Source organism: Mixophyes fleayi, chromosome 3 (genome assembly GCF_038048845.1).
Source record: "Mixophyes fleayi isolate aMixFle1 chromosome 3, aMixFle1.hap1, whole genome shotgun sequence".
NCBI classification, from domain to species: domain Eukaryota; kingdom Metazoa; phylum Chordata; class Amphibia; order Anura; family Limnodynastidae; genus Mixophyes; species Mixophyes fleayi.
Window position 1 is genome coordinate 105,989,212 of NC_134404.1, and position 27,504 is coordinate 106,016,715.

The 27,504-nt window shown below is 41.3% G+C and overlaps 1 protein-coding gene across 1 annotated transcript in view; it reads left to right on the forward strand.

Annotated features, from left to right (window-relative positions):
- Window positions 1-2,764: 2,764 nt before the first annotated feature.
- PRKCI (protein kinase C iota) overlaps window positions 2,765-27,504 on the forward strand; it is a 68,567-nt gene continuing 43,827 nt past the window's right edge. The window contains exon 1 of the mRNA XM_075202108.1: window positions 2,765-2,990. Within this exon, the coding sequence (XP_075058209.1) occupies window positions 2,911-2,990 (80 nt within the window). The 5' untranslated portion in view covers window positions 2,765-2,910. The remainder of the gene's footprint in view (window positions 2,991-27,504) is intronic.

The window sequence follows — 27,504 nt, forward strand, 5'->3', positions numbered from 1 at the left end:
ATCGTGCAGCATCGCAGTCCCCATAGAATAATTTGGGGACTGCGATGTTCTGTAATGCATGAAGCTTTGCATTGCGCAGACTGGTAATGCCATCTCAGCAGGCCCGGCGCTCCCATTAGGCAACGTTAGGCAGTTGCCTAGGGCGCCGGGCTCTGAAGGGCGCCACAGGATTAAAAAGCAGGTATACCTTATACTGTAAAACTGTGCGGTGACCGCGGGCATACCTTCCACGGCCGCCGCACAGCTATGGATCACCATCGCTGCAACGGCCCCCTACAACAGCTGATGGGGCGCGCGCCCCTCCGTCTCCTCCACCCCCCCTCCCCTCACTGACTGTCGGGCGTGACATCATCATCAAGGCCCGACAGTGTCAGTAAGGGATGGGACCCTGCAGAGAGGAGCAGCGTTATGGAGTGTAAGGTAAGGAAAGTCCTGGGGGCGGTTATTTTGGAGGGGGGGTGGCGGATTAATTTTTTTTTGGGGGGGGGCGGATATTTTGGGGGTGGGTGGCGGATTTATTTTGGGGGAGGGGCGGCCCTGCATCTCAGGATTCTGCCTAAGCCTCTGTGGCTTCGTAGAATCCGGTACAGTGAAAGTGCTGTGCGACTTCCCCCTGTCACCGGCAGCTTCGCACTGGTGACAGGAAAAATACTTTGCAAAACAGGGGTTTTGCGCAAGTACTGAAAATGAGGGGGAGGCTTGCTGGATTTGGGTGGAACATCAATATGTAGCGCCACATTCTTCAGCGATATATATTGATAAATTCCGCATCCCAACTGTCACAAATGATGCATAGACCCCTGTATGTATTATGGCAGTTGAAATTTATGATATCTCCCAGGGCCGGATTTACCACTAGGCAACCTAGGCACTTGCCTAGGGCCCAGCAGTCCCCAGGGAGCCCGGCAGCAAGGCGGGTGGTGGGATATACCAGCCAATAAAAAAAAATATTGTCTCCGAAGGAGAAAAATACAAATAAAAAATCACGATTGCAGCGGCCACCGGCAGCCTCCTCCCCTCCTCTCTGCTCCGTTGCGTTCTACTGGATGTCGGGCGTGAGTCACTCCGTGTGACCTCATCACGCCCGACATCATATTCAGAGAAGACTCATTGTGGAGCGGAGAGGAGCAGCGTATGCGATGGGGCAAGAAAGAAGACAAAACAGAACAGAAGATGAGAAAACAGAAATAAGAAAAGAGAAGAAAGCAATAGAAAGGTATGCAAACCAACGGAGGCACAATGGCACACTATGATAAAGGGGAAACAAGTTGTTTTAAACACAATTATAAAGGGGCACAGTGGTGATATGAAGGGGCACCATGGTGATGCGAGGGGGCACAGAGGTGCTGTGAAGGGGCACAGAAGTGATATTGTGAAGGGACAAAAGTGACAATGAAGGGTCAAATGTGTTATTGTGAAGGGGCACAGTGTGATGATAGAGGTTACAAGAGGCACATCCTTGGATTTATGCGTATTATTTTTGCAAACAACTTAATAAGTATTTTTGTCCTGACTTAAATACTTATTAGGTTGTTTTGACCCAACTACTCAAAAAACGGGATTGCTCTGTAATTATTTAGTGTTGCCTTTTTCTGTAGGAGGGTGGCCTAGCTCTTTTCACATGTTAGGTATGCCCCCAATTATGCAAGTCACGCCCCCAATGGTATGGCCACCCCTCCTTTTGCGGCACATAGCTTCCCTTCTACTCAACTATAGGGGTATATGGTATGCTACAAAAATATAGTGCTATGGATTGTTTCAGGTAGGGGGGCCCCAAACCAGTATCTTGCCTAGGGCCCCATGAGGTCTAAATCCGGCTCTGATATCTCCTGTGTTGAAACCTTTATAAATATTGCAATTAGATGCAATGGCCATTTTACAGACAAACCTGCTGGACCCCCAAGTGCTTCATTACCCCCAAACTATATTATTGCTCCACTTTAATGTTTATCTTTTCTTTTTTTATATGCTTCATTGAAATATAAAAAGGCAGAACTCCCCCAACAATAATATGAGTTAATAAAAAAAGAAAGCCTTCAATCTAAATTGCATGTTGTATTTGAGACAGAAGTTCACCTACATCTTCCAGAAAAAATAAATCCTCATTATCAGACAGATACTTAATTACTCATTAAGAACAATATATGAAATATTTGAAGTAGTGTCGCGTGGAATATTTGCGCACCCACGTATTTAGCTCTGTATTGCACTATCACACACTAGTATAGATACACTCAATACTGCTACCAGAAACAGCGCACCATCATACAGAAACTTGGGAGACTGCAGTGCTTGCTCCGAACATGCAAATATTATAAAGTGTACATAATGGCCCCAAGGATTAAAGCGCTATTCAGTCTATGCTAATAGATGTGCCTATTAAATGGAATAAAAAAATAAGCACACGTAGTGCGTTTTATGTATAAACTGATCGATTTGATTTTAATGTCTAACTTACCACTATAGTGTCTGCTCCTTAAGGTGCTTCTAAAATCAAAAGCAAACATTGATATTGCATGGATTCCCCAAGTGATAAACATCAGGTAATACTAGATCTACAGACATAGTATATCAATGTAAGTAACATCCGCGTTTTATACTTTGTGGCCAGCTGAATACAGATACTGTTGCAAATTGTACCTGGGTTACACAGCATGACTACAATGTGGGCTTTCCCAAGGGATAGGCGCATTGCTGCGTGTGGCCATTACATGCATTACGCTGCTAACCCGGCAGTGAGGCTGAATGCAGGGCAGGGCTATCCCCTCCCCGGATGTGTGCGGGTTCCTGCGTTCTGCAGGGACTCGGGACTAGGAAAAGGAGGAAAGCGAGAGGCCGCGGGGACTGCGATCTGCCGGGCTGTCTGCGAGAGACAACCACCGGGCACTGTGCGCTGCGCTCCTGGAGGACATGCCGACACAGAGGGACAACACCATGACCCAGCCAGTAGATCATTCCCACCAGGTCCGAGTCAAGGCGTATTTCAAAGGGTAAGTACTGTAGTAGGACATTCACAGAAGTGTAATGGTTTCTGCTCCCTATACACCCTGCATACCTTTCATCTCTCATAGAGCATGTTGGCCACTATAGTTATCAGTCACTTGGTTATACCGTCTCATTCTGTAATACAGAGGTGTTTGAGAAGCATGGAGAGGGCTTGGGCACGAGGAAGTTTAGTGTGTGATTTTGTGAACTAGTGATTTTATGGATGTAGCATGTAAATAAAGGTAGTGAATATATTTCAATTCAGTATATCCTATTGAAACGCATGAATAGATTAGAGCAGTGGATTCCAAACTTTGTCAGTTCGAGGCACCCCTATGGTCTCAATAATTTTTTCAAGGCACCCCTAAGCCAAAATAATTACCAAGTTGTCCCCTGCCTTGCTTACCACCGGCCCTGCCCGCAGCACCCCTGTGAGATCACTGTGGCACCCCAAGGAGCCGTGGCACACAGTTTGGAAACCAGTGGATTACAGTGTTGTGGAGTTTACATAGCAGATTAGTCAAAAGGGGCAAAAAGCATGTTTTCACTGGCAAAGGGGATTTTGTTTTCATTTTGCCCTATACATCAAAGAGTTCCCACAAGTGATAACCCTTGCTGAAGAAAATTTTGCTAGCTTCCCCTTGCAGTTTAATACCTGTTCTGTTATCCCCATCTCAGCATGGTGATATAAGATTAAAATCATAAAAAAATGGTTATTATTTGAATAAAGCATTTTTTAGTGTCTGTGGGGCACATTTACCAACAACCGCATAAAATGAAAAATAGTTTTCAATTCTTATCGCATTGATAAGGATTGAACTATTCTCACATTTATGAAAAAACTTCAGCAGGGACAGCGGTCATGATAAACTGCTGTCCCTGTGAGGTTTAACACTTACCTTTTCACTGAGTGGTCACTGTGAACAAACTTACGATGCCGCCGGCATCCTCGTTGAACTCCTACTGCACATGCCCAACCAAAAGTATAGGGCATGCGAACAAAGACGATACTAACGAGGAACTGTTGCCATGTGACAGGGAGGGATCACATGATCCTTCCACACATGCGCTGTGCAGGTCTGCTCTTCGGAGCAGAGCTGACAGCGAGGAAAGTTTTCAATTATGTTAATGTACGCCAGCTTCAGCTTCGGCCAATATTGCTCCGCTGCTATGAAAAATTTATTTTTTGTCTTAATAAATTGCAGCAACGAGCATTTTTTTTTATTGCAGCGATTAAAAATAAATCAACCTTATCACTACAATAAGGGCTCTTGATAAGTACGCCCAAGTATGCAGCATCATCATCACCATTTATATAGCGCCACTGATTCCGTAGTGCCGTACAGAGAACTAATTCAAATCAGTCGCTGCTCCATTGGAACTTACAGTCTAAATTCCCTAACAAACACACAGACAGAGAGAGCGAGCGAGAGAGACTAGGGTCAATTTTGATAGCAGCCAATTAACCTACTAGTATGTTTTTTGGAGTGTGGAAGGAAACCGGAGCACCCGGAGGAAACCCACGCAAACATGGTGAGAACATACAAACTCCACACAGATAAGGCCATGGTCAGGAATTGAACTCATGACCCCAGTGCTGTAAGGCAGAAGTGCTAACCACTTAGCCACCGTGCTGCCCTCTTTGCATTTGTTGTTACCATATTTTAATGTTTGGTTCCTATTCAGCACATCTTAGATTTATCTGATATTCTGCTATGCAGGAAAAGGTGGGATATGTAATTTCTGAACCAAATTTTCAGTGTTGTAGCCAATTTTTCTATGTAGAAATAATGGAAACGATTCAAGTCCAGCACAATGTTTGGCTGCATGCTTTTCAGGGTACTATGGTACCCAGCATTGCAGATTTTCCTGCTCCTCTCTATGGGGTGCAAGGCAAAATACATGATGTTGCATCACCATGGAGTGTGTTCTGGAGGGACTGATTTGAATCGCCCCCAATATCTTCACTTCAGGACTAGGAATATAGATGGCCGTGTGGAGGTGGGAGGTGGTCCTTTCTAGAGCTTCCACTAGTTAGAAATTATTGAGTTGGGAAATATTATAGATTGCACTGTGGACTTCACTATTTGATAGTTACTGAGCCTGTTAAATAGATTAAATCATGATTAAGGAATCCTCAGGTATTAACTGTTGTGGGTAATTGAGTACCGGAGAAGGGAAACACTGCTATTGAGGACATGACGACAGCATTAGCACATCTATATGACCAAAAGAATTATGTATGAACAAAATAAAAGGGCATGCAATAAACAGAGCTCTGGGTTGTGCCGCTTTATTCAGATCTATATTTTGGGCCAGATAACGTCTTTGCAGTTATAGGGGCAGTTTCTATTATCCGCAATGTTTCTCAGAACACTGCGACTGCGTATTTTTACCATTTATACGGTAAAAAGTGACGCTCACTTTTGCTCGCATCTCTATGGGGTGCAAACAAAAGTGAGCGGATATTTCACTTAAAAAAAAAATCGCAGCGTAGTGACTCGCGTCCGTTTCTGGACACTACGTCCCGATTTTTTTTTTTTTTTTTTACAATTGAATCTACCCCATAGATGGGAAAAAATAGCAAACCACATGCCACTTGCTTCTGGTTACTTTTAAAAGCAGTGCAAATGTTTATGGAGGATTTAAGTAGTACAAATTAAGAATAAATATTATATATTGTTGTAGAATAATATATCTTTGGTAATAATTAGAGGTAGGTGAAAGTTTATAAATTTGTCTTATTCTGCATTTGGAGGCAACAATTCACTGACAAATTTGAAATTAAATGTTGCCAGTCCTACCCTAACCACACTGCACAGCAGAATGAATAGCCCTTGCCCTAGTTCTATTCATATCAATACACGAAAACTGCAAATTTACAATTACAGTACGGAATGCTGAAGCATAAACGGAACTTATACTTTAGAGTAATAACATTAATTCAGCACCACATACACATGGAAGTCTGATTGGTATATTTAGTGTCCATGCTGTCAGTGGTGATGGGATAATTAATGGCTATGCACTACATGATAACCATCTCTTTTAAAATTTTATTTTAATGTTTACATTTTGTTAAATAAGTCTGATTGCCTTTAACTGGCAGTGTATTGCTCCGGTTACTGACTATACAATGCACAACAACTGTAATGTTGATTTGTGTTTGGGACACAACTCTTAAATTCCTGCCAACACTCAATTATAATGGAGACAGACAGATGTTTTTGAAAATGGTCATTGCAATGGATTTATTGCAGTCTTTTAAATGTTAAGTAAGTTCCATTTGACAGTTGTGTGGTAAGCTGTATTAGACTGTGACAGCCCAGTCTTTATTGCATGGTGACAGACTAGATATGTTGTGTAGATTATGATTATAATTGCTCTTCAGTGCTGCATTCACTGTTCCAATCGAGCTACTGGATGCGGCATAATTTTTTTATGATAGTCAGCTGATTAAGGCCTCATATGTCTTCATATTTGTTTAATTTTTAATACCAAAATCCTATAAACAGGTTTGGGAGTGGAACCCCATACCCATTAGCATTGACTCTTGCTCTCTGGAGTGCTTGTTTGGCTGTGCTGTTTTTGGACACTGCCTGCTACATTACTTGCGTTCACCCCAAGTGAATAAATTGGGGTCAATGGAGTGTCTTCCATTGAGTTTTCCTCCTATCTTCCAACATGAATGTTGACTGTAAATTTATGTTTTTGTACAAAAACATAAACATTTGTATCGTATAGGCTGAGAAATTGTTACAGAAATAATGGCCTCCCATGAAAGTTCTTTAATTTTCCCTAGCTTATGCTGCTCCTTTGTCCAATTTGTATCTCTTTGGTGTTGAACAGCCATAATTTTATAGCCCATGATGGAAATATTTATTTTGTGTTGTTTTTATGATTGATTGCAATGGGTGAAAAGTTTAACAGAGAAAAAGTGACTGGTTGGTCAAACAGGAAAGTCAACAGTTGTCAGAATTCTAGAACATGCATTGTCTGCTCAAGCTCCGTTTGAAAAATATGTTTGAAGATAGGGGCATAGTGAAGACTAAGCAGACTGTTCTTAATGTTCCATATTAATCTCCAATGTCTCACTTGTTTTTAAAGGCCTTTTATTATAGGAGTATCACTACTGACAAATAATCAGTATGAAAAGTTTGTCTGTAGTTTTTGGGGTCAAAACATTGTACAGTCCTGTTACCTAATATGAAAGTGTTTGGATTTCTCAACGTAATATTACCTAGATAAAGAGGTAACCGAGCATACCCTCAATCATGTGTTTGGAAAAGAACACTGGGGATTTTAACTGCAAATGAAAAGCCACAAATTGCTTAAGACCATACACCCAGTGGCATTTTGTGTTAAGAAATATAAGTCCGAGTGCCAGTCTAACCAAATGTCAAACGTGTGCCCCAAACAGTTGTTAATTGCATCTTTACTCACATTCAGGGGGAAGTCGCTTAGGCTTCCCCAATATCTTAGATGCAAGTTAATGGAACAGGCAGCATTCTGGGGGAAATGCTCCTAAATGCTGGTAACTTCCCAATGGGTATGGGGTCATTGGAAACAATGGATTTCATTTTCAGACCACTTTTTAATACTGGTACAATGCTGGAAACAGAATCCATGGGTATGAGGCTTAAGGCTGATGTTCTGCTGGGTAGGGTGATGCTCTATAAATAGATGTATATTTGTGTTCACTAGTTTGTTGCTTACCTGTTCTGCTCTTTACTAAGCAGAAATAGAAAATAGGCCATTGGTATGGTATCTCTAGTTGGCAGTATTTCAAAATAATGCCCAGTGATACGTTGCTGCTGAGCAGCTAACGCTAAGCGTTTTGTGTGTTACTGTTTGGTATGAGCCTTCCCTGTGTTTACTGCATTTGATGATAATGTTGTTGTGTTTTTTTGTTATACGATGTAAGAGGAATTTTACTGTACAGTTGACCTGCCTTGACAACTTGGAACTCTTATTGGGGCAAATCCTTTAAATCATAGGACAGTCCCTGAAAATCACAGGCTGGAGATATCTATGACAATATGTCTGCCGGACACAGGGGCCTGTATGAGGAAATCTAAATCTAATGTAACAAATCGGAGAAAGTTATTGATTTAAGCTTTGGGCATTCAAACTACATATTGAACTTAATCTACAGGCAGATATTACCTTTTCAATAGCTAAGTGGTTAGCGCTTTTGCCTCACAGTGCTAGGGTCTTGAGTTCAATTCCCGACCATGGCCTTATCTGTAAGGAGTTTGTATGTTCTCCCTGTGTTTGCGTGGGTTTCCTCCGGGTGCTCCGGTTTCCTTCCACACTCCAAAAACATACTAGTAGGTTAATTGGCTGCTATCAAAATTGACCATAGTCTCTCTCTGTCTGTGTGTATGTATTTTAGGGAATTTAGAGTGTAAGATCCAGTGGGGCAGGGACTGATGTGAATGAGTTCTCTGTACAGCGCTGCGGAATCAGTGGCGCTATATAAATAAATATGATGATAGTGAATAAATACTGTAAAGGAACATACAAATCTATGAGTTGTTTGTGTCCAAGCTTCTGAAAGCTGTTTTACAAAATTATACTAAATATGCACACACTGAGGTCTTGTAACAATAACATGGATGAGTGAGATTATAGCATAAAGTTAAAGAATGTTGGTATTTCTGATTGCACTTGGATTGTGCCTTAACCATGTCCTCTCTCTATAATGTATCCTTACATGGTGACTTCCTGGCCCCACTCACACCTATTACTCACTCTTGCTTGCACTCAGCTGCTTTGTTGACTAATTGCTTTTATGATCTGTGCATTCCAGTACCTTTAAAGAAGAGAAAGAACATAGGTAAATGAAAGCAGCCAGATCTGTGTTTTGCATGACTGCCTGATCTGCAGTGAACCATGTAAAGCATTAGCTGTACCAGCCACATTTATAATCTCTGTACAATTGTATTTAAAGGGCCACTAAACTGAAAGTGTAAGATAATAAAATAACGGACGTATACAGCACCTATAGAAAATGTGTAATAGTCTGCCTCTCTTTGGGGCCTATAATAATCATATAATAATAGATATCTTCTGAATTCGGCCATGCATCGCATTAAATCATTGGAAATTATGGGGGGTTCGGTCTCTGCCAATTTAACAAACTACGAAAAGCCTAGGTTTTTTGAGCTTGACCACAATGGCTAGTCATCCTGCCCTATAGGGAGAACATCTTCAGATCTCTTCCCAGCAGCCTACGTGCTCTGCCCTCCCCTCCATTAACTAACGAAAATGGCTCTGCTCATGCTTCACCTAAGGTTGTGTATACACAGAACCCAAAGTTGTTAGTGAAGCAAAGTCATTGCCAGGAGAGCCTCTTATTGGATGCGCTGTCACGGGAGGCTTTTTTAATGGCCGCATAATATCATCCCTTATCATTGCAATAGGGGTTGATAATGTGGGCATATTCTGCCATTCATAAACAGGCACCTTTGTACTCTCTTTCCTATACAAAAATTATTCCTACAGCAAAGTCGTCATTATCTGTAACAATTACGCTATCTTGTTCCCACTACCTTCCAACTAATTTTCAAGATAATTTTTTTTCAATAATTGTTCTTTTAACCCAAAACTTTTTGTTTGCTCCTGTATTGAATATTGATCTATTTCTATGAGTGATATATGTTCAGTCACTTATACACCGATAAGGAAGACAATTTTGTGGGCTGATTTAGACCTATAAATTATGCACATTTAGTCTGCAATAGCTTTCATTTAAGTTCTCTCTGTCTTTACATACACTACTTCAGCGGAGGTATGTATGTATGTATGTATGTATGTTATTGTTATAAGTCAATACAGGTTACTATGTGTGTAACCTTATTTCATACTTTTATTTGTTCCTCTCCAGATTTGTCTATCAGTGTTGCATTACTACGCAGATGCAAATAACTTTAAGTTGTATCATGCTATGGGTGGTGTTGCACAGAACTACAAAACACTGGTAAAATCTGACAATTGTCCTCCCATCACATATCTGTCAACATTCCAGAATGGAACATTGGGACAAATCAGTTATTCAACAGCTCCACATAGTCAATAATAGAGTGCTATAAGCTGGCGATTAAAAGCTAGATTCAAAATTAGACATGAGTCTTCATGAAAACAAAACAAATTTGTGTGAATACATATGTGTCAGTGTAATCTAAGCTGAAATAGCACTAAAACATCCCCCATGTATGGGTTTCAAGACAGTATAACCTGTTGGAGGAGGTGACTGTCTACTTTCACACATTTCTAAGACATGTCCTATTTTAAAGCCCCCTTATTTTGTGGTGATTGGATTGAAATTATGTGAGCAGAGTAATATCTGATTTGTATTCAGTTTAATTAGCAACAAATGTTACCACTGAATAAATACTTGTCAACTTTGTCTCCAGTCCTTGTGACTTTTACACTTTTTGATATATCCTTCTATATTTTTTCAGAACATAAAGAGAAAATATACTTTGGTTTATTAGTTTGTTCACACAAACCCTGTTTGAGGTGTGCCTTCTGTGCTTTTTAACATTTTAGTCAGTCGTCCATTTTCAAACATCCGTCTCATTTAGCATAGGAATGGTTACGTGTCCCCCAATGGACAAATATGCCCGCATCAAACGAATAATTACTTTGAGAGTCATTGTTTCAATATGTAAGAACTGTAATTACATATATTCTGTATATTTTTTTTTCCTGTTTGAAAGGATGAGTGTTTATTTTTTTGTTACTATTAAAACTTGGTTGTTCTGGAGTTCTTTCCTTAATATTTTATATTACAATTCAGTACTCTATATGATAGTGATTTTTAAAGTGTAATTTTATTAAATAATTATTAACCAGAAAAAGTACTTGTCACCCCCATTACCAGTTTGGGGGGGGGGGGGGGGGGGTTCCTACCTTTGTAGCACCTCCTCTGCTTATTGGGGATTAAAATGTGCCCCCACAAGAGGAGGAGGAGGTTTGCTCTGTGCTGTAGCTCAGCAATGTTTTGTGCACAACACATTGCTAGCATGTGGCCGGCAGGTCCTTCTTTTTGGATGCTGTTTACATAAGGGGTTTCTATAGTATATAGGAAATAGATCTCATTAGATGGCTCCACATAACTCTATAAAACCATATATTTATATATAATTTTATACAGAAAGTTGTAAAAAACTGGAATTATCTTGTGACTTATCAGATCTGTCTTTCATCATGTTGAAATGCACTATTCAAAGACGTGTGATGTCCGATAAAGGGGCATACAGTGTGTAGAGGAGTGCATTCTGGTTTCAGGTACTGTTTCTTTAGGTCTTGTGAGTCTGCATTTCTGACATTGTGTTGAGACCCACCCCGTGGAGTTCATGTCTTTATGACATTACTACAGTCCAAAGCTTCAGCTTCCTGTGGGAGTGTGTTCTGTCCTGAAACTAGAGTAGTTTGTTTGCTTTTGTGGTCTGTAATCACCACATTCCAAAACACAGTGCTGTACAAGGTGAAATACCAAGACCTCAAAGTAAATTAAATGCAGTTATAACAGGGATGCTTGTGAAATAAATGTGATTTAGACAATGCAGTTTGTTTTTTTCATTTATTAATCTATTAACCCTGTGTATTTTATATTGCCATTATTTTGTTTCTAGTATATGCTGTACAGAGAGCCATATTTACCTTTCTTTTCCCTCTACACAGTGTGGTCCTTGGTCACACTTGGAACTAGAGATGAGCAAAGTAAGGTCAGAACTTTGCATAAATTATGTGTAACGGAAGAGACCACTTTGCAGAGGTTTTGGAGACTGAAATAGTCTAGAAAAAGATATCTTGAGATTATGTAGAGGGTTAATTTGACTATCTAGAAGTTAGTGCTGTAGGCATACTCTAGTTAGACAGTGCCGGTGCTACACTATATTGGTTATTAGGTGATCCCTCAACCAAATTTTGTTTTATGAGTTGGGCTAAATGTCTGCAAAACAACACACCCCATCATTTGTAGTTGTGCTGTGAATCAGGGGATGGGTGGGCTAGTTGGGTAAGCTCTTGTGATTATCAGCTCATTAATGAGTCAGGTTAGGCTCTATCAACTAAGAGCTGCTCAGTAATGAAAATCTAATAATAAACTGGCCAGGTGTGTGTTGTGTGAAACATTCACACCCTTCTTTTGGTATGTTTTTCAACAGTCTGATTTTCTGATTTTGCTTAACACCACATGCCAAGCTAATGAATTGTTATTTAAATGGAGGGGCTGCTTGTGAGGTTATATAATCTAGAGGAGATTAAATTACTGTCTATGGGGGGGGGGGGGGGGTTGGTGAGATGGAGGACCGATCCCAATTTGCAGTCTCTTGCAGTTTGTTATTGGTCTTGCCACCTGGCCTGTGAGAGAGATGGAGGAGCCTGTTAAGTCGTGTACAGTATTTTGTAGCTTGAATTGCTCAATCATGAATTGCAGTAGGGAACACTTGCAGACTGCACGACAAAAAAAGAATTGTACAAGCAGTGCAGCCAGCAGTTTTATAATCAGTGTGAGTTGTGTAGTAATTTTAGGGGTATGTTGATGTGTTGGCAAACAGACTGCAGGCTTAAGGCAGAGGTGATACCTGCTTCAGGTTCAGACAGGCCTGGATCAGTAGGAGGTGTGGGAGGGGCAAGCTGGATGTCTCAGGAATAACAATGGTGTAATTGAGCAGTTGTATTGTGCCATAAATCTACTAAAACCTTAATTCCCCTCATCAGTAGTGTAATTAGCTCCTGGAACTCTATGGTAATGGCCCAAATCGGGCACATCCTGATGTGCATTGGTAATAAATGTCTCCCCTCAGACTCTATTTGTGGTGCCATCTACTGCCTCCAGCTTGCAGGTAGAACTGGGGTGGCAGAGCATCTTGTTGTTTTGGGGACAAATCTGTGTCCTACCCCTGAAAATATGATTCTGCACTTGTAAATTAGTGACAGTTGGCAATGATGGCACGTGAAATTCCGGGACAGCTTACCACTGGCTACCTAAGCTTGCTTTACAACATCGTTCTGTTGCCATTTCTGTCTTCAGAAATGGCATTCTAGTCCTTAGTGGTTATGCAGTGTTCCATTATTTTTGGCATACTAGAATGGGTGTGTGAGGAGTTTATTGGGTAGATTAGATTGAAGGTAAAAAGTTTGCAATGTTTCAAGCACACTAAAGCTGGGTACACACTACACTGTTTTCGTCCAATAATCGGCTCAATCAGCCGACATACGACCGCTCGTTCAAAAGTCGGGTCAGTGTGTACAGTGACACGATGGTCGAAAGTCTGCCCAAATGGACGATTCTCTCCTCATTTGGTTGGTCGTACCGTTTAATATTTTCGTTCCAATCTCGTTTCCGTTGTGTAGTGTGTATAAACTTCCGACCGATCCACAACAGTGAGTACGAAATTACAGTCATTGCTCACGACAACATGGCTGTAAAAAGTCGCTAAAGGGACGTCCGCTCTTCTCTTTATGGTCCTAAACAAGGCTAGTGTGTATGCAGTCCATGGACCGAGTGATCGCATGTAAAATCGCTCGGCATAAACAGTTGGTCGAAATTTCTGTATTGTGTACCCAGCTTAAGCCAAAAGGAAGGTGGCATTGCAGAAGGGTCCCAACCGTGGTGAGATTAAAAGACATTTGAGGAAAGGGAATAATTTCTACTATTTGTAATACAAAAAAAAAAAAATCAATCCAGAATGAATATAGTAGATGTTTATTTTTGACAGGTTAAATTAACAAAGTGCTATGCAAAAAATGATAACCTGTCTAAAATGCCACTGGGATGTATTCATCCAGTCTTTAATGGAGTATTTTAATATGTCAGTAATGTAGGAAGCTAATATGGTACTTATAGAAATAAACAAATCGACAATTTCTAAATCTAAATTACAGCGTTGACATAAAATATTTCTGACCATATCAAAGAAAGAGAAAATAAATTAAATATAAATCTAGCAGGAGCAATTAAAAAATTATTAAAAATTTTCAGAACAAAAGAGTAAATGATAGTGGGGTATTTTAATGTCCTTATTTTTGTTTGAATTGGGCCAAATAGTGGTTCCAAGCAGTAGGGGGGATATAGTCACAAGTCTTCTGTGCTATCTTAATATAGAGTTTGATAAAGTCCTTAATTATTCCCAAAGGGACAAATCCCCAATATTATATTCCCAAGCCCATATTATCTGCTGTAGAAAAACATATGATGATCATCCATTAAAAAGCTAATTTTGCAGGGTCCATTTATGTGGATGGTAGTTCAGAGTCCTCTATACAAATGATGCACAGAACATTAACACATTAACGAGCAAGTAATGCCATTTTACTTTACTTTATTTTAGTGAACTAAATGATATAGTTAAAATAGCTGCTATGTGTATTTTCTCAAACAAGTCTGACCACTGTTATATTCTTTAGGACTATGACTCCCAACTGCAGTCCTTCAGAGGCCCCAACATGTCAGATTTTGAGGATTTCTGTCTGTGGGGACAAGTGGGAAAAACTAAAGCTTAATTAAGTATTAACCACAGCTCTGAAATACTGCATAAAGCGGTACTGAAATAAGAAAGGACACATCATCATCATTTATTTATATAGCGCCACTGATTCCGCAGCGCTGTACAGAGAACTCATTCACATCAGTCCCTGCCCCATTTGAAGCTTACAGTCTAAATTCCCTAATATAGACACACACTCACACACAGACACAGATGGAGAGACTAGGGTCAATTTAGATAGCAGCCAAATAACCTACCAGTATGTTTTTGGAGTGTGGGAGGAAACCGGAGCACCCGGAGGAAACCCACGCGAACACAGGGAGAACATACAAACTCCACACAGATAAGGCCATGGTTGGGAATCGCAGAAGTGCTAACCACTAGGCCACTGTGCTGCCCTACACATGCAATGCATCCTAGTCTGTTCATTATTCCTCAGTCTTTTCCCCAGCATATTTTGCCATACAGGCGGCATTAAGAAGCAGCCGGGTCTAGGCAGTTGTAAGGACTGGTCAGGCTGATGGTCAGTGGTGTAACACACACTGCTGGTTGTAGTGCTCACATATTACCTTTTTATAATAGGAGAAACAAAGGTTTATTATATTATAATTAGGGGTGTGCACCGGCCACTTTTCGTGTTTTGGGTTCTGATTAGCTTGAGGTTTTGGGTTCTCATTGGTTTTGCCAAAACTACCCACTAAAGGTTTTGGGTTTTTTTCACTCCTACACTATTATTAACCTCAATAACATTCATTTCCACTAATTTCCAGTCTATTTTGAACACCTCACAATATTGTTTTTATTCCAAAAGGTTGCACTGAGATAGCTGGATGTCTAAGCTAAGCGACACAAGTGGGCGGCACAAACACGTGGCCCATCTAGGAGTGGCACTGCAGTGGCAGACAGGATGGCAGTTTGAAAAACTAGGCCCCAAAGAGCACATAATGGCAAAAAAAGAGGTGCAAGATGGAATTGTCCTTGGGCCCTCCCACCCACCCTTATGTTGTTGAAATAGGACATGCACACTTTAACAAACCAATCATTTCAGCGACAGGGACTACCAAACTACTGTGGCTGAAATGATTTGTGAACGTAGTTTAATATTGCAGTAATAATATTTCTGGACTGCAGGAACCGTGAACGTAGTTTAATATTGCAGTAATAATATTTCTGGATTGCAGGAACAGTGAACGTAGTTTAATATTGCAGTAATAATATTTCTGGACTGCAGGAACAGTGAACGTAGTTTAATATTGCAGTAATAATATTTCTGGACTGCAGGAACAGTGAACGTAGTTAGATATTGCAGTAGAATTTTTTTCATACTTTTTTTTAATTTTTTTTATTTTATTTTTGTATAATTTTTTTTATAATTTTTTTATAACAATGGACTTAGCAGGACAGAGCACAGGACACAGCACCACTGGACTCATCAGGGCAGAGCACAGGACACAGCACCACTGGACTCAGCAGGACAGAGCACAGGACACAGCACCACTGGACTCATCAGGGCAGAGCACTGGACTCAGCAGGACAGAGCACTGGACAAAGCACCACTGGACTCAGCAGGACAGAGCACAGGACACAGCACCACTGGACTCAGCAGGACAGAGCACAGGACACAGCAGGACAGAGCACTGGACAAAGCACCACTGGACTCAGCAGGACAGAGCACAGGACAAAGCACCACTGGACTCGGCAGGACAGAGCACAGGGCAAAGCACCACTGGACTCGGCAGGACAGAGCACAGGACAAAGCACCACTGGACTCAGCAGGACAGAGCACAGGACAAAGCACCACTGGACTCAGCAGGACAAAGCACCACTGGACTCAGCAGGACAGAGCACAGGACACAGCACCACTGGACTCAGCAGGACAGAGCACTGGACAAAGCACCACTGGACTCAGCAGGACAGAGCACAAGACAAAGCACCACTGGATTCAGCAGGGCAGAGGAGAAGGACACAGCACCACTAAAAACCCAATCTCACGCTACCCTGATCAATGCCCGACTGAAGATGGCGGCGGCAAGCGGGGAATTTATAGAATCCGAGTATCACGAGATCCGACGGCGGGATTTGGAGTTAGAGCCTCGTTTTCATTGTTTCTCTCCGCCGGAAATACCCAAACAGTGCTCGGATCGCCCTCGGTTCCGCACTGTTCGGGTGGGCTCGGATTGCGATAATCCAAGCCCGCTCATCGTTAATTATAATAAGACTCTGTTGGGCTCCAAGAGCCCGAGTGGCAAGTAAAACAGCCGCGTGGAGCTCCGGGAAATAGGTGCTGGGAGAACACTGACTCTGCCGCCATTCAATTACGCTGCTTTTGAAGGCCCAAAGGCTTTTGCGTTCCTACCAGCGTCGCATGGAGCGCTTGCACTTTTCAGAAGTGAGAAGATCACTACACCACCAAGGGAACTCAGAATCTTTGACATTCACTACCATAACTCTTTGCTACAAATCTAAATGCAGCTCATTGAGCCCATACTATTTAATCTGTGCTGGAAGTTTTGGAAGTAAATAAGCTTCAACTCTGAAGGAGAACGGAGCCAAGCATCAACATTTTTTAGGGTGCCCATAATTCTTATAGTCGGCCATGAGTACATATATACTCTTCCATCTTAGCTCTTACAATGATGAAAGCAAGAAAAACTCACATTTAAGTGTGCCAGTTCTACACTATATTGTTATGAGCCAGGCTGACTTTCTACTAAACAATACACTTCATCATTTGTAGTTGTGCTGTTTCCTCTTTTGTCAATCTAGGCTGCACTGGCCAAATCAGGGGAGGCGAGAACTAGTTAGGTAAGCTCTTGTGATTATCAGCTCATTGATGAGTCAGGTTAGGCTCCTGAGCTATCAACTAAGAGTTGTAAGTTCTGTATTACAAATCTAATAATAAACTGGCCAGGTGTGTGTTATGTGAAACATTCACACCCTTCTTTTGGTATGTTTCTTAACAGTCTGATTGTATTTAACACCACATGCCTAGCTAATAAATTCCTATTTATGTCTGCTGTATTCATACCTCTAGGTCAGAGGTTTTTAATTCTTTTGGATGCCACCCACTTTTGATTATCAGAACATTAATGACGGCTTAATTTCAATATTGTCATGCTCTGCTGCCCCAAAGAGCAGACATCACCATTTTCTTTAGAATATTTTCTTTTGTTTTCTACAGAAAATTTGTCTATTACTTGCAACAACCATTGCCCGCAACAACCTTTTTATTTGGGTGAAAAGTTAAAAGCACTTTGAGAGGTGAACGTTTGCTTACTACATCAGTACTGAACTGGTACAGTGAATTTAGTGATTGTTCTTGCTAAAGGTAAGGTGTACTATACAGTTACAGTTTGAGGGCAAACAGTTGTATGCACTTTTTTCCATGAACCAGTTGGCAGCACTTGAAGTAACTGTTTTTAGTGCAACCTATCATAGAATTAAAGAGTAATCCCATCCAAAAGTAATAACTTGGTTTTATGTGGAGTACTGTAAGATAGTATATAATACTAATACCACTTTCATACTGCCGCCCTGGCAATATCCTGGGTTGTTAAACCGGGACATTGCCAGGGCACAGGGCAGTATAGATAAGAAGATTCCCGGGTCGGGCGGGTTCATACTGCACCTGCCCGACCCGGGTTTTACAAAAAAAAAGTGTAAAAAAAGATTTTAATGAAAAAAAAATACAGTAAACATTTGTTATGTATTTTTTATTAATTAAAATCTTTTTTTTTATATTTACTTCACAATTTTTTTTTTTTACAGTATGAATGGTGAGACCCGGGAATTACACGGGTTGCACCATTCATACTGCAGGCGAGCGGGGTCCAACACAGAAATTACCCCTCGCAAAATCCCGGGTCTAAGTCCCGGGATTTTGTGGTTGGACTATTCATACTGCACCAAGACCTGGGTTTTTCAGCGTGCCTCTGCAAAAACCCGGGTTTTTGGTGCAGTATGAATGGGGTATAAGTTTTACAACCATAGGTGTATCAGCAACACTGTTAATTTGATAAAAGGCTATCTCTGGTAGGAGATAGCCCCAAGGACGGAGCCTTGTCTGCTTTAGTCGTAATGCGAGAGACTCCAGGACATTCTGTACAGGTAGGATATTGTGACGTAGACTGAAACCTGAAATACGTGCTGTTCAGGAAATATTGATGGCTCTCTAAGCCTGATTTTTAGTTGTGTCTTTGTATTTGTTTAATGTAAATATTAACAGAATAATTTGGAAGATATTCTTGTTATAGCAAGTTACCAATTTTCTGTTATGGTACTAGAGCAGTTGTCATTGTTTGAAGTCTCTTCCTCCATCCAGAGATCACTTGTGCTCACTGAGCCCTGTGAAGTTGTTTTGGATCTGGATTAGCTTCGGGTTTTGGTTTTGGCAAAACCACCCTGGTGGGTTTTGGTTTTGGATCTGTATTTTTTTAAAAAAAATTGCTTAAAATATGCTAAAATCACATAATTTTGCTCTTTTTTTGATCCTACATTATTATTAACCTCAATAACACTAATTTCAAGTCATTTGCACCTCACACATCACAATATTATTTTCATACACTTTTGGACAAATACTGCAGCGATCTGGCTGGATGGTAAGCGACAGAGCAATGACACAAACATACGGCAGTTCCTACCACATCTAGGACACATTGGCACACAGCAGTGGCAGAAAAGAAAAGTGGGGTAAGATGGAATTGTCCTTGGATCATGAAACCAGTTATGGGTCATTTGATCGCTCCACCTGTTTCTTGGATAAGTGAGGTAATTCTACAGCTAAAACATGTCAATGAGTGTTGACCCTTCCCCCGGGATGCATGCTTTTATCAGACACACACCAATCAAGGGTGCCAGACAATGCACTAAAAAGAGCCATTGTAATTCCCAGCAAAAAGCCAGTTGATCAGTGAGCTTCAAATCATCCCCAATTCCCACAAAAGTATAATATAGTTGGGTACTTTTCATGTAAAGTGCAGATTGCAAACACTTGATGAAACGGCAGCAAAGTGGAAAGTAATACATATATATACGTCTATTTAGACATCTATGCTTACATTACTTCTGCAAGCAATGTTCTTTGTTAATAAAACTGTTGTCTTTTTATACCGTTCAAAAAAATTTAAAATAATCCTCCACCATTCTTTGGATGTTGATAGTTACAGGTCTTTTTTTCTTGACCAAGGTAAAATGTTTTTTTTTATTTTTGTTTCCCTGACTTAAAAACACTATGCACTTTAACATAGGCTTTAGCAGATAACGTAGAGGGATTACTATCATCATGACTGGTGCCAGCAGCTGCTTGGTGCTCCTGCTCTTCTGTGTACTGCTGTGAATCCATTTTGATAACACTGTACACTTTTTGGTGCAAAAACAGAAGAAAAAGCCTGCAAGGACGAGTATTTGTATTTCAGCAATGACAATTAGCAATGGAGCTCTCCTGAATGTCACTGATTACTTTGTTGAACACTGCTACCACCCTCCTCTTTCAATTCTATAGCTTTGCCTGCCCAACATCTCTACACTCTGTACTACCCCTTATGTGTCCCTCTCTCAGATGGCGATAGATCGCCGGGGTGGGCGGTATTTATAGATTCCAAAACTTGCGAGATCCGACGACGTAAGGATGATGTTTTGCCTAGTTTTCAACTTTGAAAAAGCGCAAAAGTACCGAGCCGGCTAGGTACTTGGATCCCCTAAGTTCGGGTATGTTCGGTTCCCGAGGAACCGAGCCTGAGCATCTGTACTTGTAATCTACTTGGTCATGGCAAGAGATATGCCTGACCTCATTGGGGAGGAGTATGATGTCCTGGATTGTGTCCAAATTCAGAGAGGACTAAAATTATCACAGAGACCAAACAAAGATGTAGCGGGTGCAGTGGGATAATATAATATACATTAGTATAGGCTTTCTCTACATTTAAAAAAAAATACCCATGATAACTTTTTGAATGTGTTTTGATTTTTTTTAAATCTGGTGTTTTATGTATTAAAGTGTTTTATTTTGAGGTTTCATTAAACTGGAAGTAAGTCTGTACCCCTGGGGATGCACATACCACAGTTTTGAACATATATGGCACTTCCCTGTAGTTGGCACAATTAAACAAAGACAAAGATTAAGATTACAGGTCCTTTTTAGCTTTCAGGTGAATCTCTATACCTGAGATCATACCTCCCAATTGTCCTGATTATGGGTTCTTGTCCACCTGTCCCGGCAGACATAAAGTCTGTCCCCACTTGTATGGGAATGTCGGGCGGTATGTCTCTCAACACCGCTCTGCGGAGGTGTCTGCAGGGGAGGGTGTTGGGGGGACAGGCTGGCGCTACAGAATTGCCACTCCCTTCATGGGAGCCATGCTTTTGAAAGGAAGAAGTTCACCAGTCTCTAAATAGATAATGATGTTGAGCTTGTCTGTGGTTTCTGGGCCCATCCCAATCAGATCAAACTACAGTGACTCATTCACTGAGCTGGCTGATGATCTCAATGCATTGCTTAATCATACTTGTAATGTGTTTGAGTTTCTAATTAGTAATACGGACCTTTAAGAATCTCCTGGTATTCTATTTTTCTTTCCTGTAACACTCACTATTTGCATCCTTATTTCAAAGTTGTGCCCATTAGTAATAAAAGTATGATTCATAGGGATACTTTTTATATTTGCACTAATTTATTCTAAAGAGGAAATCATAAATATACATCTAGGACATTGAAAACCTGTATTATTGGCCAAATTCTCCAAAGTTTCCCATGATCTCATGCTATAACAATAATAGAAAAGCCTTGAAGTGCCTTTAAAATCATAATTACCCTGCATTGAAATGTAAGAGTAGGCTTACAAGTTATACACCGTGATAATGTATTCTACTCACAGGAAATTATTTCTATAGATTCATTCAGATTTATATATAAGGAAAGTGATGTTTTCCTGCTTATTTCCTCTACCAAGATGAAAGGAAGTATCAGTCACAGACCAATACTGCATTGTCTACTTTTGATTGAACAAGAATCGAATAGCCTTGGCGAGCTCTAAAGGCCAACTCCAACTCTTTCTATTACATTTTTTTTTGTACCGGTTGGAGATCTGTTACATGTGAAAACATAAAATATAACTCTTATCCTGTACACTCTGCTAGTGATCACATCCAGGGCCGCCATCAGGGGGGTACAGGAGGTACTGGGCCCGGGCTCACCAGGGGGCCCGGCACAACACACACTTACCAGGGGGCCCGCTGTCTTTCGAATCCACGGCGTCTACGCTGCTGTCTTCAGCCTGGCTGTCACCATGACAGCCAGGCAGCAGAATGCGATCGCAGGGGCGGAGCAATCATTCCCCTGCTGTCATGTGATCACAGGCAGCTGTCAATCATGATCGCAGGGGAATCATTGCTCCGCCCCTGCGATCATGTGATCCTTCCTTCACCCTGATGATGTGGTGTGACCTGACGTCACACCAGTGTTCCCGCCGCTGAAGAAGGAGCAGCAGCTGCAACATCTCTAACTGTAAGTATATTTTAAGGAGATGGACTTGAGTCCTCTCATCACTCTCCTCACATGTCATGTATGAGGGTCGACAATCTCTACTCTTGCGCACAGGAGAACTAAATTCATAAAACTCCGTGGGTTGTACCATTAAAAGTGTAAATCAGCTATTGTAATGTGTGGGCCAAAATATTGAATTTATGTACTTTTTCATCACTATGAAATCCTGTTTGTATATAATGTATATCACTTATTGTACTTACCCTCTTTTCAGGAATCCATGTCTACTGAAGTGGATCTATGTTAGGGCAGTCAGTCATGCTGTGATTCAGTACAGTGATTCAGATTTTTCTGTTTGTTTCAAGGGTCTACATTAATAAAAATGAAAATTGTAATTAATGGCAAAAATTCTGTGCTTTTTAGAGCATTGCTGGTAGATCATGTTTTTTTTTTTAAATTGATCAATATCGCATGAATTTAAAAGTTGGGGGAGGTACTTGGTCGTCGGGGGGGGGGGGGGGGGTAATCGACGTGGGCAGGCCTTTTTTTTTGGGGGGGGGGGGCGTCATTTGTACTGGGCCCCATGATTTCTGATGGCGGCCCTGATCATATCCAGCATTTACCTATGTGTCTAGTGTTGCACACCTGCAATGGTAAAGCTAGCAAGGAGAAAGAAAATCCTCCACCCCAAACCCATTGTGGAGAGGCTAAAACAATACAGTTTAACACCTTTTTAAAAGAAATGGAATTGAAATGATAATTAAACAGCATTGAAACAGAGTGAAACATCCATTTTATCTGTTCATAAGAATACACCGTGATTACTACTTTGTAGCAAATTGTGTTTTCTTGGGAATATTGCTTTAGCTCACAAAATTGATGCCTCCTTGCTGTATTGTGATCATACGATGACCAGGCAATTGCTGCATTTCTTTAAGATTTGTTTTGTTGTTTTAGAAGAAGAGGGTTAGTAGCCAAGGTTGCAATGTCTCAGGGGTCAGCTACTAATGACACCCGTCCAGGGCCAGACTGGCCATCTGGCACTTCTGGCAAATGCCAGAAGGGGGCCGATGGCTAGATGGGCCGGCCCGACACTTCAACATGCTTACTGATGGCTGGCTCCTCCCCAGGAACCAGCCACCTCCGTTGCGCGATCGATTATTCTGCACTGTGCCCTGTAATGTGGAAAGTTTGTTATGAATGAGGGAGGGGATCGCGTGGGGGGGGGGGGCGCGATTTTTGCAAGGAGGGGGGGGGGGGGGGAGAGTTGTCAGGAGTGTGAGAGAGCCAGGGTGGAATGAGTGCAGGAAGAGGACAGAGAGCCAGGGGGAAAGGGGTGCAGGAAGAGGGGTGACAGCCAAGGGGAAAGGGGTGCAGGAAGAGGGGTGAAAGCCAGGGGGAAAAGGGGTGCTGGAAGAGGAGTGACAGAGCCAGGGGGAAAGGGGTGTTGGAAGAGGGGTGAGAGAGCCAGGGGGAAAGAGGGTGCTGGAAGAGGGGTGACAGAGCTAGGGGGAAGGGGGTGCAGGAAGAGGGGTGAGAGCCAGGGGGAAGGGGGTGCAGGAAGAGGGGTGAGAGGGACAAAGGATAAGATGGTGCAGGGGCATAGCTAAAAGAAAGTTTAAAGGGAGAGACATCTTAAGATTGGGAATGCACAGAGGGGACAAGTGTTAAAAAAAAAATCAAACCTTCATACTCCATTCAGGTATATTTTCCATACCCCCATTAAATTTCCACTTCGACCACTGCCCTCGACCCCTGCTCCTGACTGCCTGTGTGAGCTGACAGCTGCTGATCCCTCCTCGCCCAGCGCGCCCAGTAGTAGAACAGAACACAGGATGCCATAATCAGGTAAGTTCATATATTTTCTCGTGTCCAATGTGTTTTTCACCATCCTTTCTTGAACTGGGGGCACTACTGTGTATCCAATGATGTTTAAAACACTATGTATTGCTCATTATTGCGCTGTAATGTTTCTTGCATATTTATCTGTACAGAGATTTTTAATTAAGAGGAAAAAACGCTGCTTGTCATACATTTTATCTGTGATTGTGTCAATATATCTATTTTTCTTTGCATTGTAAATGGGGTATTAAGCTGCTCCTGGGACTCACACTCTCAGTATCTGATATGCTGTAACAATTTTTATTTGTGAATGAGTTTTTGTCTGGTCACCACTATTGATTTGGGGCACTACTATGGCATAATGTTATTTGGGGGCACTACTGTATGGCATACTGTTATTTGGGGGCACTACTGTATGGCATAATGTAATTTGTGGGCACTATTGTGGCATAATATGATTTGTGGGCACTATTGTGGCATAATATGATTTGGGGGCACTACTGTGCCATAATATGATTTGTGGGCACTACTGCATGGCCAAATATGAATTGAGGGTAATTTTATGTGGCATAATATGACCTGAGGGCACTGCGATGTGACATATTAGGAGCTGGGAGCACTATGGTGTGGCATAATATGAACTTCTGCCAAAGGCAAGTCTCTCATTGTTGGATATGACGGGAGCCCAAAGAAGTTGTTGTACCGGGGCCCAAAATTCCTCTTGTCAGCCCTGCCTGTGAATCAAGCGGGTAGACGTCTCCAGGTAAATAATTTAAATGTTTCCTATCTAATTAAACTGATGGATCACATCCAATTATCTCTCACCCACCTCCTTTACCCCCCTTAATTTATATACTGTGTTATTTAAAATGACTAGAAAAGACGCATATCCAGTTGCTGTAGTAAAAAAAAATATTTTTCTCTGACATTTTGCTGTAGATGGAAATACTTTTAATGCGGCCGTGTTGGTTCAAATGATCGTTCAATAGTTGTTTTTTCTGATATATTTGTTTTATTTCATGTGGAATGATTCATGAAAATTCTGCCATTACTATTTAATTGAGGGAAAAGTGTACCTGTTAACTATATGTGTGCAAGTATTCTGTTGTTGCTATTTTGAGGGAGATTTGAAAATAGCAAAACTTTGGTTTCCTACAGTGGCGCCTGTATAATTGGTGGTATTGCTGTAGTACGGGGTGACGTAGTAGTGGCAATGTTGTAGTGTGTTTGGGGCTTAGTATTGCTAATAAGTAGGAGAGAGTATTGCTGTAATGTGGGGGTAATTCTGGTTGCTGTAATGTGGGGGGGTAATGCTGGTTGCTGTAATGTGGGGGGGTAATGCTGGTTGCTGTAATGTGGGGGGGTAATGCTGGTTGCTGTAATGTGGGTGGGTATTGATGTAGCATGAGTGTGTGTGGGGGGTTATTTACTGCTGTAATTTTGGTACAAATAATGTATTGTTATGGTATTTATTGATGTAATTGGGGTACTAATAATGTAAGTTTGCGGGTCATTAGGAGAAATAAATACCCCCCCCCCACACACACACACTCCTACTACATCATGTTGTACTGCACCAGCAACTCACACTACCCCAGCATCAGTGTGCAACAATATAGTGCATGAAGCCCACAACAGGTGGGCCTGTGTGCTTTAAATGCCAGGGCTGATTTTAAGTCCCAGTCCGGCCCTGCACCCGTCCCACCACCTACCATAGCGTTATGGCTGTTAACCCCTCTCGTAACTATTGCATGATTTCTACAATTTCATCTCTTCAAAGTCATATAATACATATATCCGTTTCATGTGTCTGTCATGTATGAATAGATGAATGTTGGGGTTTTTTTTTATTTGATTATGTTTAGATTGTGCTTTTATGTGTTTATATGAAGTGTCTATGATTGTACATTGCTCAGACACTTTTATTTTGCCTTTTCAAGAAAATCAAATAAGCTGCATAGTTTGTTTCTCATTGTTGGTACCTCCTTTTATTCCTCAGAGGGCTTCACCATGCACGAAGCCTGGATTGCAGCACAAATGCAAATTTCTTGCAAAGAAATGCTTGGAGCTTGCAAAGGTTGCTGACATATCCCTTCAGAGAGATAAAGGACGCAGGGTTTTAATTTATTTTCAAATGCAAAATGATGACTAGCTAATTTTGCTTTCAAAGGCAAACGTCCTGAAAAGGGCAAAAAATAAATAAAAAAAATTGCACAAATGAAAGTGGTGGGAGAGAATAACTGACTTGTCAAAACATGCTGTGCTGGCGACACACCGTGGCTGATATCCTGGGGAGTTGCTGTAATTGGATGTGCATTGCCATATGGTCTTGTTTACCCCTAAAGATGTGCAGGACACACATTAACCACTTAAGTGACCAAGGAAATAAAAGCAATGCTTTCCCAATGCTAAATTACATAAGCTTCTGTGTTTATTTTCTGGAACCTGAGACTTTTGTATTTAAAGTCTTTATAAATTAATAGATAAACAATGTATAGGTAGATAATTATATTACACTAGAACAGTGAAGCTGCCGGCTGGTGCACTGCCATGCCGATTATGGGCTGGGTGATATCACAGTCCTAGTCAGACACACAAGGCAAGATGCGAGGGGAAGGTTAGGGCAGAGAGGGATGCTGAGACACCCAGGGAGTTTGCGGCTGCCTGGTTATACTACAGGTCAATTTGTTCAAATATATTGATTCAAATTGCTATATATTTTTTAGTGGATTACTGGTTGATCACCAAATCCTAATAACAGCAAGTCGACCTATAAGTTGCCAGTTGTTAAAATCTCTGGGTGAGAAACCCGCATTACACAATCACTGGTGTCACTAATTTTTCAGGGGCAGTGTGGAAGATTTGTTTAGTATATTGATCTTGGAAGTTGTCAAAATTAAATTAATAGTTGCAAGCCCACACGAATAGTTTAAAGCCAATTTAAGAAAAATGTAAATAACATGCATGTACACGCATTAAACTAAGTAGACCCATTATTTTAATTTTGTTTCCACAGGTGTGCTAAAATTGAATTCAATTTAAATGAATGGGTGAATTAAAATGCGCAAAGCTCTGTCTATGGAGTTTGCAGTTAGCGGCCTAATGGGCTGGTTAAGTAAACCTGACATTTGGCCACCATGATGGCGGTGTCAGATGTAGTAAATTACTGCCCCATCTGCCAGCTCCCATGCCCCTCCAAACTTCTCGAGAGAATTGCCTACACTCGCGTCACACATTTTCTTACAGCAAACAACCTATTGGATCCTCTTCAGTCAGGCTTTCGCTCTCAACACTCCACAGAGACTGCGCTGACCAAGGTTGTCAATGATTTGATCACAGCAAAAAATAACCATTACTCTCTTCTAATTCTCCTGGATCTCCCTTCTGCATTTGACACTGTTGACCACTCTCTCCTCATACAAACGCTACAATCCTTAGGTCTTGAAGGCACTGTCCTATCCTGGTTCTCATCCTACCTATCTAATCGCTCTTTCAGTGTTAATTTCTCTGGATCCACCTCTGCTTCCCCTATCAGTTGGAGTACCACAAGGCTCAGTCCTAGGTCCTCTGCTATTCTCTATCTACACCACTTCTCTTGGAAAACTAATAAGCTCCTTTGGATTTCAGTATCATCTCTATGCGGATGATACACAAATATATATATCCTCTCCTGATCTTTCACCATCTGTGCTG